Consider the following 14,325-nt stretch of genomic DNA (forward strand, 5'->3'; position numbering starts at 1 on the left):
ACACTTCAGCTCTGGCAAACAGCTGGTTCCCGGCCATGCTCAAGGTGTTGAGAAAGATCTGAGCAGACTCTTACCTCCACAGTGAGTGAGGCCGTACAGGATGTATCCCTTGTTGCACAGGCACTCAAAGCTGCCAGGGTAGTTGATGCAGGTGTGGTCACAGGTTCTTTCAAAGGAGCATTCGTCAATGTCTGAGGGAGACCAAAGAAATGCACGACTGTATTTATATACCATGGAAAGGGTTGAGAACAAGAAATGGAAACAATGACTGCAAGAGACATCATCATCACCTTCATTTGTTGTTTTTGTTTATTCACACTGCAAAAAAGGTGTGTCTAAAAACAAGATAAAAACACTAAATCTGAGGGAAATGATCTTGCTGCATGGACAGATAATTTCACTTCACAAGATTTCTTAAATTAAATAATAATAAAATAAGAAATTAACTCTTAAAACAAGATAAATTAAAGCTGCAAGCAATGATGAACTGGCCCGAGCAGAGTGCACTGCAAATGATTTGTTTCTTACCAAGATAAAAAAAACTTTAGATTTAGAAGTGTTAGATAATTTATCTTGTTTTAAGGGTTAATTTCTTATTTTAAGCGTTCAACATGCTTATTTCTAGATTTAATAATCTTAATTTTAAGAAATCTTGTCAAGTGAAATTATCTGTCCATGCAGCAAGATCATTTCCCACAGATTTAGTGTTTTTATCTTGTTTTTAGACACACCTTTTTTGCAGTGCACCCATATTGTTTTTCCCATTTACATCAATACAGAGGTGCCCCCTCGCAGCTTGCACGGGCTATAAGCAGTTATCAGCACATACGAATGGGCATGTAGAGGCCTCCTCCACCTGCTGGCACGGTTAAGAAGATTGTTGTCAACCCAATTAATAGCCACTCGCTTAAAACAAAGTGGATACGTTAAGTTAAAAAGCCACAGTTTCCTTTAATTACTCTACAAAACTACTTCTCTAAAGTTAGGGAAAAGCTTCCTGGCTAGACTTTATAAAAGACAGTTTGAAAAGTATTTGTCTTGCTTAGCCACGTTGTTTTTGCCATAGCATCATTCACAATTACAACTACCGCTATACAACCCACGCTCAGTCAGTTGGCTGATAACGACCTACTGGCCAGTAGGTGACAAAAGCCCTTACTCTGCTATATATACGGGCTGATAGTGCCCATTCAATCATCTGAAAACATTCAAATCGGGTGCCTTTTGATGTTTCAACAAGTGCAACACAGGTGCTGCTGGATTTCACAAAAATGAATGGATTTAGGAACTAATCCAGTCATGGTTTAAATCAGTGAGCACACAGGTTTTATCCTACGGCAATGGAAGGAAAGGTCAGCTGGATGACTGGTTTATAGATATTGTAATCTTAATGACTCATTTAAGGACAAACACAGGCTGCTCACCACAGACTAAAGAGGCCATCCCATTAGTCACAGTGGACAGTATAGTAAACAAATACATGAGTTCCACACTAAACTAGGACAAGAGCTCTTTCTAATAAACCAATATGGAAAAACTTTTACTGGACTGAGGTTGAGAAGGCTTACGTCAATGTCTGTGTGTGTGTGTGTGTGTGTGTGTGTGTGTGTGTGTGTGTGTGTGCACCCCTGCCTGCAAATGTGTTTATGTATACATGTCCAGCACCAAATATTATTAACCTATCAGGAATGGAGGCCAGCATTTCAAGCTCACCTGGTTTATTTCAGGCTGTTCCGTGGGGCTTTACAGGGACTAAAAATACACCATGTTATAATGGAGTTTGTCATGTGGAGGAAGTTGTTAAGGCCTGGATGTTGGCTTGGTAAATATTCCAGGGAACTGTTCATGTGAGGACGTAGAAATAGCTTGCCTGTTTGGAGCTAGCTCACAAGCAAGAGTTTACATAAAGTGATCCGGGCACGTAGCAGTCGTCAACAGCTGTTGAGTGTTAAAGTAACATATAAAAATAAAAGTTGCTTCCTGCTTTACTGATGTGCATTTCTGTATGACACGCTGTCGGTCATGATGAGGTGGTTTGACACTGATTGCTGACATTTATCTAGCTGCTGACAACATTTTCTCTATCTTTAAACTTTAAGATCATAGGAAATCACTTATGGAAATATCTTATGCAACTATGGGAATCAATCATCTTTCTGCTTTGGTTTCTTAGCCACTTCTGGTAAATGCTGTAACACTGGCATGTAGTGCATCACCAGGAGCTATTTTCTCTGGAAAAGCTCACCGGCACAGAAAGTGCTGACAAATTAAACATTATATTTTATTTAAAGATCATGTTGGAGCTGAACAGTGCAGATGTCAGTGGATGGGACAAACCTGGCAGCTATTGGTTGGCATGGTAGAGTGGCAAAGATGTCTCAGAATTCGGGACTGATGCTCTGATGTGGCTAACAACACTCAACACCACATCATTAAAGACTCCAAACGCACCGCCGAAGATGCACTGTTGATCCAACACAGATGCACACGTGTGAACACACTGTTGGTGGTTTTGGGCCGGAGACAGAGGCACCCCAGGGTTTTGTCGTTAATAAAAATCATTTTGTGTTTATCTGCTCTGCCGCCTCGCTTGCTGCGACTTGTAACCAGGAATCTGCCTTTGGTCGTACAAACATAACTGCTGATCATAAGGAGGCTTCTACAAGTACACTACACACCCAGCTGAGGCCGTCAGCTACACTGTTGCAATAAACTGTATGACTGTACATGCATGACCTTTTTTCTTTTGTGCAGTTAAATGTTTATATAAAAACACTCATCAAATGATTTACACTTATTCTAATTTCACACTAGAGCGGAATTTAAAGGAACAGTCTGACATTTATGGAAATTTACCTTATTTCTGTGATTTGTTTTTTGGGAGTCAAATAGGAGAATATTAAAAAAAAGCATTTCAGTTGTGTGTATAAAAGCATTTCAATTGTATGTATAAAAGCATTTCAGTTGTGTGTATAGAAGCATTTCAATTGTATGTATAAAAGCATATAAGTTGTGTGTATAAAAAGCATTTCAGTTGTGTGTATATAGCATTTCAATTGTATGTATAAAAGCATTTCAGTTGTGTGTATAAAAGCATATCAGTTGTGTGTATAGAAGCATTTCAATTGTATGTATAAAAGCATATAAGTTGTGTGAATAAAAGCATATCAGTTGTGTGTATAAAAGCATTTCAATTGTATGTATAAAAGCATTTCAGTTGTGTGTATAAAAGCATATCAGTTGTGTGTATAGAAGCATTTCAATTGTATGTATAAAAGCATATAAGTTGTGTGTATAAAAACATTTTAGTTGTATGTATAACAGCATTTCAGTTGTGTGTACAAAAGGATTTCAGTTGTGTGTATGAAGGCATATCAGTTGTGTGTATGAAAGCATTTCAATTGTATGTATAAAAGCATATAAGTTGTGTGTATAAAAACATTTCAGTTGTATGTATAACAGCATTTAAGTTGTGTGTATAAAAACATTTCAATTGTATGTATAAAAGCATATAAGTTGTGTGTATAAAAACATTTCAGTTGTATGTATAACAGCATTTAAGTTGTGTGTATAAAAGCATTTCAGTTGTGTGTATGAAAGCATTTCAGTTGTGTGTATGAAAGCATTTCAATTGTATGTATGAAAGCATATCAGTTGTGTGTATAAAACATTTCAGTTGTATGTATAGAAGCATTTCAATTGTATGTATAAAAGCATATCAGTTGTGTGTACAAAAGCATTTCAGTTGTGTGTATGAAAGCATATCAGTTGTGTGTATGAAAGCATTTCAGTTGTGTGAATAAAAGCATATCAGTTGTATGTATAAAAGCATTTCAGTGTGTGTATAAAAGCATTTCAGTTCTGTGAATGAAAGCATATCAGTTGTGTGTATAAAAGCATTTCAGTTCTGTGTATGAAAGCATATCAGTTGTATGTATAAAAGCATTTCAATTGTATGTATAAAAGCATATCAGTTGTGTGTATAAAAGCATATCAATTGTATGTATAAAAGCATATCAGTTGCGTGTATAAAAGCATTTAAGTTCTGTGAATGAAAGCATATCAGTTGTGTGTATAAAAGCATTTCAGTTGTGTTTATAAAAGCATATCAGTTGTGTGTATAAAAGCATTTCAGTTGTGTGTATGAAAGCATATCAGTTGTATGTATAAAAGCATTTCAATTGTATGTATAAAAGCATATCAGTTGTGTGTATGAAAGCATTTCAGTTGTGTGAATAAAAGCATATCAGTTGTATGTATAAGAGCATTTCAGTTCTGTGAATGAAACATAGACTGTATATAAATAATGGACGTAGTCACTGTGACGTCACCCATTGGTTTGTGGACTGCCCGTTGGAATCCTCGAGTTCAGCGTTATACTCGTCGCCATCTTGCGTCGCCACCTTGCGTCGCCATCTTGTTTCCGATACGTGGAGCAGACCATAATTAGACTATGGCGGAGCGCGAGGGATCTGACGACACTGACTACACACCTCTCTACACCGGCAACCCGACTGAGAGAAGCCGCTGCTAATTCATGTTAGCATTAATTGGAGCATTAACTGGGATGTTAGTTTTGGCTAGCAAAAAAACAAAAACAAAATGTATCTTTCTTACCTCAGAAAAATGAGCAGCGACTCCTTGGAGCGTCTGTTAGTCCAACCAAACACTGAACAAGACATTTTTACTGAACAAAACGTTCAAATAAACTGTCATTAAGCGAAAATACAGTGTGAAAGGGTCAAAGTTATGAGACCAAATCGGTAAACGTCCTCTTTTCTATCTTTATAAGGTTATATATAACTTTATTGACACGTTGCCATGGATACGTATTGCTCTGCTTCTCTCCTGGTGACGGCTCGCCTTGTCAGTGACCTGTCAATCAAAGCTAGAAACGCCCAAAATCATACGATTCTTTATCTTCTATTTTCTTCTAAATGGGGCCATTGTTAGAACTATTGACATCAAATTGTCTTGAAGAAGATTTTTTACTAGCGATTGAGACCATAATGTTGTCCCTGAAAATTTTTTTTGAGGTAATAAATCAAGTGAGAAGTTTTCAAATTTAGCACTGAAATGAATGGGCAGATTTCTTTTGCAGCCAAACTTAGCACCCTCTACTGGAATTTTCTGTGAATTGCAGGCTTTATGCACTTCCTGGTGGCCTCCGTGATCAGGCACGGAGATTGCCGCCTGGAATGAAAGCATATCAGCTGTGTGTATAAAAGCATTTCAGTTGTGTGTATGAAAGCATATCAGTTGTATGTATAAAAGCATTTCAATTGTATGTAAAAAAGCATTTCAGTTGTGTGTATAAAAGCATTTCAGTTGTGTGTATGAAAGCATATCAGTTGTGTGTATAAAAACATTTCAGTTGTGTGTATAAAAGCATATCAGTTGTGTGTATAGAAGCATTTCAGTTGTATGTATAGAAGCATTTCAATTGTATGTATAAAATCATATCACTTGTGTGTACAAAAGCATTTCAGTTGTGTGTATGAAAGCATTTCAGTTGTGTGAATACAAGCATATCAGTTGTATGTATAAAAGCATTTCAGTGTATGTATAAAAGCATATCAGTTGTGTGCATGAAAGCATTTCAGTGTGTGTATAAAAGCATATCAGTTGTATGTATAAAAGCATTTCAGTGTGTGTATAAAAGCATTTCAGTTGTATGTATAAAAGCATTTCAGTGTGTGTATAAAAGCATTTCAGTTCTGTGAATGAAAGCATATCAGTTGTGTGTATAAAAGCATTTCAGTTGTGTGTATGAAAGCATATCAGTTGTATGTATAAAAGCATTTCAATTGTATGTATAAAAGCATATCAATTGTATGTATAAAAGCATATCAGTTGTGTGTATAAAAGCATTTAAGTTCTGTGAATGAAAGCATATCAGTTGTGTGTATAAAAGCATTTCAGTTGTGTTTATAAAAGCATATCAGTTGTGTGTATAAAAGCATTTCAGTTGTGTGTATAAAAGCATTTCAATTGTATGTATAAAAGCATATCAGTTGTGTGTACAAAAGCATATCAGTTGTGTGTACAAAAGCATATCAGTTGTGTGTATAAAAGCATATCAGTTGTGTGTATAAAAGCATTTCAGTTGTGTGTATAAAAGCATATCAGTTGTATGTATAAAAGCATTTCAGTTGTATGTATAAAAGCATTTCAGTTGTATGTATAAAAGCATTTATTACATATATATATATATATATATATATGTTTGTGAAAGCATTTCACTTGTAAGTGTGTGAGGTTTTTACGATAGTGTGTGAATGTGTTTTGCTTTATATGTGTGTGTGAATGGTAATTCTGAATTATGTCCCTGACGGCCCCTCATACCCTTGGCTCCAAAAATACTGTGTAGTGAATTCCTGATGGTGGCAGGTGGCACCGTTTAAGGTAGCCTCAGTCACCAGAATGAATGTGTGGTGAATGAGTGCTGTCAGTAGTGTAAAGTGGTTTGAGTGGTCGCAAGGGCTAAAATGTGCTATATAAGTGCAGGTCAATTTACCATTTACTTCCACCTTGGCATTATTCATAATTACTAGGGTACAGCTAATTAAAGGGACACATAGGGTCATATTTTTGTTGTAATTACGCCCCGGAGCGTCAACTATGTTGGGGTATCTGGTTACAGATACCAGTTGCCTTCATCAAGGATCACCAAAAATGTTGGGAATTAAGGATGGCTCTTTTATGAATAAATGATGACCTTGCACAGGGGTCAAATATATTACTAAAAGGGCGTTATCATAAATGCTATCCCTTTCATAAGGATACCAAATATACAGGAATGAACCTGAGCAACACTTGTGTGGATCTCACGTTTCAAAAGTGTGGTTAGATGGCTATAAGAATTATTAATAATTATCATAAACAATTATTAATTATAAGAAATGATATGACTTGATTTACTCTAAGTCAGCTCGTTAGGGGCACCACTCTGTAAAGAGAGAAAATATAGCCAATTCACCTAAATCAGTCTCATAAAGTTATTAAATTATCAATTTGGAACACTGATTATTAATTATGAATATAATTATAATCAAATTACCATATTAATATTTAATAGTGGTTGAAGGAATCGTGAATTCTTGACACAGCAGAGGTCAGCATATCATTCATAATGTACAACATTAAATAGACAGCATTCGTAATCAAAAGGTATTTATTCTAAACAAGTAAAGCAAATAAAAGCACACATCTATAAAATAGAGAATACATTACAAAAGAGAAGGAAACGTGTGTGTGTGTGTGTGTGTGTGTGTGTGTGAGGGGGGGGGGGGGGGGGGGGGGGTTGCCACTCCTCAAACAATGAGCTGTGTTCAGATCCAGTTAATTTAATCAGTGTGTGAGCAGGTCAAAGGTTAGTATAGTTAGTTGCATTAAGACTGACTGTCTGTATAAAGCAAGATTAACATACAACTTTGATCGTAACACGAATGTCACATAAATATACTTAAAACACACATATAAACCAAATCATTAATCACAGGTCAAATCCTTGTTGCTAAAGTCCTTGCTGATTTCTTATCTAAGCCCAGTTACATTACTCACGAGTCCGGTGAAAAAGGGGGGGAAGCCTTTTCAGCAGAAGAGTGGAAGAAGGAAGTTGAGTTCAATAATTTGCCGTCTTGCAAATTAGGTTGCTGGTTGTCCCTTTTGTTGAATTAGAGCTTTCTCTGACAGATGCAATGAACTTTGTGTTCATTAAATGCAACTTTGGTGTGCAGAGAAGGTCAGAGTTGCAGTTGTTCAGGATCCTTGTGGACAAGGAGATTCTGGTTGTTGGAGCCTCACCTCAGCTGCAGAGGATCTCAGCAGGGAGTGAGGGAGGAGGGGGGCTGGTGGATCCAGGCCTCTGGATCCCCTCCTGGAGATGCTTCCAAGCAGGAACGGTGGAGAGAGAGCAGCGATGGAGAGAGAGAGGGGGAGGAAGGGAGAACTGTCTGCTTTATAGCAGGCCAGTGGACCTCCTGTGGGGTCAAAGGTGCCTTGACCAATGACATGACACCTGGAAGGTGTCATAAATGCAGTGCATTCTGGGAACTGAAGTTTTTGAGAGGGGACAAAATGGAGGTTCTGCTTTTTGTTGAGTTGACTCAAGACAATGTCTCATTTAGTCCACAAATGTTAAAGTCCACAAATGAACCCAAAATTCACCTGTGGTAGAATCCCAACATTTTGAAGAGGAAAGTCAATGTATGGAAAGTTGTATGTATAAAAGCATTTCAATTGTATGTATAAAAGCATATCAGTTGTGTGTATGAAAGCATTTCAGTTGTGTGAATAAAAGCATATTAGTTGTATGTATAAGAGCATTTAAGTTCTGTGAATGAAACATAGACTGTATATAAATAATGGACGTAGTCGCCGTGACGTCACCCATTGGTTTGTGGACTGCCCGTTGGAAGCCTCGAGTTCAGCATTATACTCGTCGCCATCTTGCGTCGCCATCTCGTTTCCGATACGCGGAGCAGACCATAATTAGACTGTGGCGGAGCGCGAGGGATCTGACGACACTGACTACACGCCTCTCTATACTGGCAACCCGACTGAGAGAAGCCGCTGCTAATTCATGTTAGCATTAATTGGAGCATTAACTGGGATGTTAGTTTTGGCTAGCAAAAACAAATCACTGGGAATCACTGGTCTATACAGTCCATGGTTGCCACTCATCTGACATCACACACTAACCCCCGATAGCTGCCACCTACAGTACCTGTAGTAGGCTGCTGCAGATGGCAGTTATCGTGAGGCTAGTGACAGAGCTCAGACTGGGAATGATTTTTGTTTTTTTTACTCTGCCCTGGCCCAGTTAAAATATGGGAGATTTACGGGAAAATATAATACGGGAGGACAGCAGGAAAGAAGTTTAAAATACGGGACTTTCCTGGCCAAAACGGGATACTTGACAGGTATGGCATTATGAAGTTTTCCATGCAGCAGTGGTATTATATTGGTAGTCAGGGCTTATGCTTGATTTACTGTAGGCTTGATGTATCCAAGAGTCTGTCACCCACTGTGTCATCATTCCTGATAGCAGGGCTGATGAAACCGTGAGAATCTGTGTTATTGACAGCTGTACGTCACTGACCTTGGCATGTCCGTTCATCAGTCAGCAGTTTGTGGCCTTTCTGGCAGCTGCATTCAAAGGAACCCACTGTGTTCCGGCAGAAGTGATCACAGCCTCCGTTGTTCTCCTGGCATTCGTCAATGTCTGGGTGGAGAAGATAAGAGAAGATAGAACAAGGTTATCAGTAAAGCACAAGTTTGTGTCAAACCTCAACACTGCCAAAAACATGGAGCTTACCAAGTATGTTCTTCTTATATCTAGCAATAGTATCTTAATTATATTGTTTTGAGTATTATTTACCTACTGACCATAGCTTTATTTAATTATCAGTATTATTATTATGTGCTTATTTAATTATCTTATTGTTTAAAGACTTGTTTTTAGGATTGACATTGTTAGCTTTGTCATGCTTTTCAAGCTGTTCAACTGTTGAATATGGTGAGTTTTTACCTAAAATGTTGGCTCCAATTCAGAGTTTTAGTTGCATGTAGGTTGAATGTTATTTCCAAATAATTTTTTATCACCAAAACGTGCTAGTTTCAAGTACTGAGTATTGATATTTTATTGTTACTACAGTCGGGCTTTTCAAGCCACAATTGCTCAAAATAAGTATATTTGGATTTATTTCAAGACATCATTGGTTTTTCCAGTTTCTAGATATTTTTTTTTTACTTATTTAAAGAATTCTTACAAAGAAAAATGTACTTACTGCACTGGCAGATAATTTTACTTTTTTCGAGCCTGTATTTGCCTAATTCTAGTATGTCAGTTGTTTTTGCAGTGAACCCCTGATTAGAATCTTGTCCTGAGTCCAGATGATTTAAATTGCCGCTTGGTTTTGATGTACTTTGAATCTGTGGTGTCAACATGTTTCTGCAGAAATATTCCTGTAGAGCACCAGACAGTAAAAGTACCTTTGGTACCATGAGACATTACTAACTGGATTTGTCAAGTTCATATTATCATTTCTATCTCTGTCCTTCCTATTATTGATGTTTCCAAATAAGGTGCAGTGTTTAATCATGGCGTGTGACTGTGTGTACTGGAATAGTACATTTAGTGCTATGCTTATTTAACAGGGCTCCATCAGGCAGCATGGATCTGTCTCTGGAGGTTTAGCTTGGGGCTTGTTCATAGGGATTCCACTGTCTCATCCCATGATACGCTAGTTACCTGGAACTAATAGAGCGTAGCTGCTGGGAGGGAGGAAGAGAAGAGACAGACTCACTGAAAAATCTATTAAGGCCCCTTCCATTTGGAGGGTGGCCAATGAAAGGCGTGATTGCCACCTCTTTATCTTTGTTCAACATTATTGGTACTGAACTAAATGAATTTGCAATGAGTTTAATGACAACATATTTAGTTAGTTTTCCTGACAAAAATCCATGGTCAGAGTTGAATGAGGCTTTTGTTGATATGAGCAGATATTGACAATAAAGAAGGTGTAGGTGCTGTGAAATTATCAAAGCCATACACTGTTTATACAAATGGACCAAAGATCTCCACTAACTCCCGCTGTTAAAACCAATGTGGCCAAAATATCTTTAGATCTTGAGCTGCTGAATGCAGTTGGAGCCAGAACCTGCTCAGTAGTGTTTAGGTGGTGGAGCTGGATTTCAGCTCCACCCCTACCGAAGGAGAAAACAGTCTTCGCTCTCTGTTGACTGTGTATTGAAGGAAGGAGCCTCCTACTCTAGTCCGTCTGTTAGCAAACAAAACTAACTACTGTGTGGTTCAATGTTAAAGATCCAGAACTAAGTTTTTACAAGCTGACTAACTGGAAAACTGAACTTTTAAGAGGACGAAAGTGGATAGTAGCTAATATTAGCTTGCTAAAAAATTGTTAACATAAGCTTGCTAACATATAGCTAAAATTAGCTTGCTAACATATAGCTAAAATTAGCTTGCCAACATTAGCTTCTTCTTGAATAAAATCAAAAATGTTAATTCCAATCTAAGAACACATGCAAGCCTTAGATTGTTTATTTGAAGAGATTTCATTCATTTGTAGCTGAATTTAGTTATTTTGATATGAGATTTGTTTTAAAAATCTAAATTTAATTTTTGTTATTTAACATATTTGCAATTTCAATATAGGACATTTGTGTTGTTTTGGGCAATTTACCCTACCTCAGAGAAATAAAAAGGGATTCCCTTTAATTTGTTAAAGATAAAAGAAAAAGTATCGGAAATCTTAGCAAATCAAAAGTGTATGGTTACATTACAGCTGTCAATCATGATGCCACACCCCTATTTTAAAGCATCAAATAACCAAACTGACTTGAACTACACTTGAACAAACATTGTTGTTAGAACTACCTAAAATGATAGACACCCTCTTTGGGAAAAATGTATTTGATGTGCACTTATATTTTGTGGCCCATGTCCCATCCACTAATATGGAGGAGGAGGATTTATGACCAATACTGCAGCCCGCCACCAGAAGATGAAGATGTTTTGGCTTTCCTTTTGGGGAGCTGTCATGCCATCCATCTTTCCATGCAGCCTCTGATCAAAATGCTCAATTCAAAGTGAAATGCACCTAGCCAATATTCAGAAACTGTGCCTGTAAATGAGCGGTCAAGACATCTGTATGGTTGTGATGCCACAACTACACTACAACTCAGTTTCTAAAAAGTTTTGCTGTGAAAAATGAATAAATATGGCCACTAAATATTGGGCCATTTGCTATTGTGTTTTACAGACTCTCTTACAGCCAAGGTTGTAATAGTTTGGGATTTTTTGTTTTCAAATTCAGTTAGTTTTAATGAGTTTTTAGAGTGTGTTTGCTAGTTTTAATTAGTTTTAATTTTTTGGGAAAATGCTTAGTTTTAGTTTAGTTTTTATTAGTTTTAGTGTTAGTTCTAGTTTTCTTGTAATGGGGTATTTGTTGGGTGCCAGATTCAATAAGGTCACAATAAATGTTTCCTTTATTTCCTTTGTCTGATCCATCTCATCCCCAATAAGTTTAATTTAAAAAAAAATACGTTTAAGTAATTAAGTTTATTAAGTCATAAAACCAAATAGATTAAATAGATTTCATATGAACCAAAAAGGTTTACGTATGAAAAAAGTTGACAAAGACGAAAACGAAGGACATTTTCACTATAACTTTAGATAGTTTTGTAACCACACAATACAGTTTCAGTTAGTTATCGTTTTTTAAAAAACTCTAGTTTTTATTTTTTATTTCAATTAACGAAAATGTTTTTTCAATTCTAGTTTTCGTTATTTTGTTCGTTTTCGTGAACTATAATAACCTTGCTTACAGCACATAGATCCAGATGTACATCAGCATTAGCCCATGGTCTATGTTAATACTATGGAGTCCATGAAAGCACCAGCACATTACTTCTTCTTAATTCTACGTCTTCATGACGTCACAATATAAAATTGAAGCACATCGAGCCGTCAGCTTCCCTCTAAAGGATTGGCTTAAACTACATCCTAGTTTTTGATTGATGGTGACAGTAAAAACAAGAGATTTAATATATTTAGTATAAAAAAGGTTAAAAAAAATAGATGTTATCCTCATTTTACCTTTTTTATATTATATTTGCAACCATTTTCAACATTTGAAAACTTTAACTCAAATGTGATCTATGCACTTTATTCTATGACTAAAACTAATTTGCACATGTATTCCAGGCACTTTATGTATTTGCACTAAGCAGTTTTTTGTCTCCATATGAAGTGATCCTACATATTTGACTTGATTGAAAATTCTTCATTGAGGATGAACATGATTTTAAAATATATATATAATTTTTAAAATCAGTTTTTATATTGTTGTTTTTTTCAGTTTCCTTTGGGCTCAAAATGTTGATCCAGTAAGTCAAAGTGAAATAATAATTATCAGCTCATATAGGTGAGGTTGTGCTGAAAAAACTGATACCAACGCCGGCATGGTAAAGATTTTTTAAGTGGCAAAATGAAAAGTATTCAATAAGCAACAAAATAGCCCAAGACTCCAAAGGGTTAACATACTTGCAGAGCATGACAAGCTTTGTAGTCCATACATTCTTACAGTTTATAGAAAATGATGACATATGTTATGTCATCATTGTCTCCAAACTGTAAGATTGTCTGTAGTAAAACACACACACACAGGTCTGTGGTCCTGGGAGAGTGTCTGCTGAATCCTTGTGGAATAAAACCTGGATACATGAGCTCTGGCCCAGGTGTGGTGTAGCCATCCAGTGGCACAGACTCTAAAATAATAATAAGGCGAATCCAATCACCCCGAGGCAGCATGTTCAGTGCCAACCGCAAACCTGCTGCCAGATCTGGCTACACATACCTCATTCCCTCGTCTCATCCAGTCTACGCTGCCCTCAGTTGAACTCAGACTCCCAAACCATGTCTGTCAGTGGCTTTTTCTTATAAATACAAGTTTATACTTCTTATCTCTCATATATAGCAAGTGTTCCCAATCCAGACCATGAACGTCTTTCCATTTGCTGCTGGAAAACTTTGTTTCTAGAGGAGAAGAGGAAGCAGGAGAGATCAGGCTTGAAAGGTTTTGAAGGTGGAGAGGGTGAGGGTAAGGGTGGAGGAGGAGGAGAGGAGCAGGGGCAACAGAGGAGTGAGAGGGGACAATAGTCTGGCAGATTACACAGGCTAAGCCCTTTTTGATTGGTGCTCTAAGTGATGAAAACTGTGAGGGATTAACACCTAAGCCTTTGAGCCGGGGAATAACTCCAGCAAGACACCAAGGAGAAATGGAGGAGGAGAGAGGGGGATACGATGGAGGAGTGACTAAGGAGACAAGACAGAGAAGAATTGAAAGGAAAGGAGGAAGAGAAACAGATGGAAAAATTAAATGAGAGAGAAAGTATTGGGTAGGAAAATGGAGAGAAGTGAATGAAATTAACAACTTTGTTACGTCTGGAAGTAATGATTTTAAGCTCAACCCTTTTATTTTCTAACCTTACAATAGTAGTTGGCTAAACCTGTAAACCTGTATTTACACAGCATTAACATGTTTAAAACAGCAATTGTGATAGTTTAACCAGCGATTATGATGTGGAGTACAACAGCAGTCAGTAACTTGTTGCGATCATGTCATCAACATGCACCAACAGTGCTAATGTCATGTTGCTAATGTTTTTGAGTTTCTATTGTCTGAGTAGTATTGACCAAACAGGGAAAACAGCCAGAACGCATAAGCCACAATGCAATCTCAGAACCAATCAGTTATCGTCGGAGGATGATTTAGCTTTTTATTAACTTTTTTTCAATCA

The 14,325-nt window shown here is 37.1% G+C and overlaps 1 protein-coding gene across 2 annotated transcripts in view; it reads right to left on the reverse strand.

The window, feature by feature from the left end:
- The window catches only part of scube1 (signal peptide, CUB domain, EGF-like 1), a 226,835-nt gene that overhangs the window by 31,677 nt on the left and 180,833 nt on the right, over nt 1-14,325 (reverse strand). For both annotated transcript variants that reach the window (XM_059325535.1, XM_059325534.1), the window contains 2 exons: nt 9,104-9,226; nt 75-191 (listed from right to left, as the gene is read on the reverse strand). In XM_059325535.1, coding sequence (XP_059181518.1) covers nt 75-191; nt 9,104-9,226 — 240 coding nt within the window. The remainder of the gene's footprint in view (nt 1-74; nt 192-9,103; nt 9,227-14,325) is intronic.

This window comes from Centropristis striata, chromosome 22 (genome assembly GCF_030273125.1).
Source record: "Centropristis striata isolate RG_2023a ecotype Rhode Island chromosome 22, C.striata_1.0, whole genome shotgun sequence".
NCBI classification, from domain to species: domain Eukaryota; kingdom Metazoa; phylum Chordata; class Actinopteri; order Perciformes; family Serranidae; genus Centropristis; species Centropristis striata.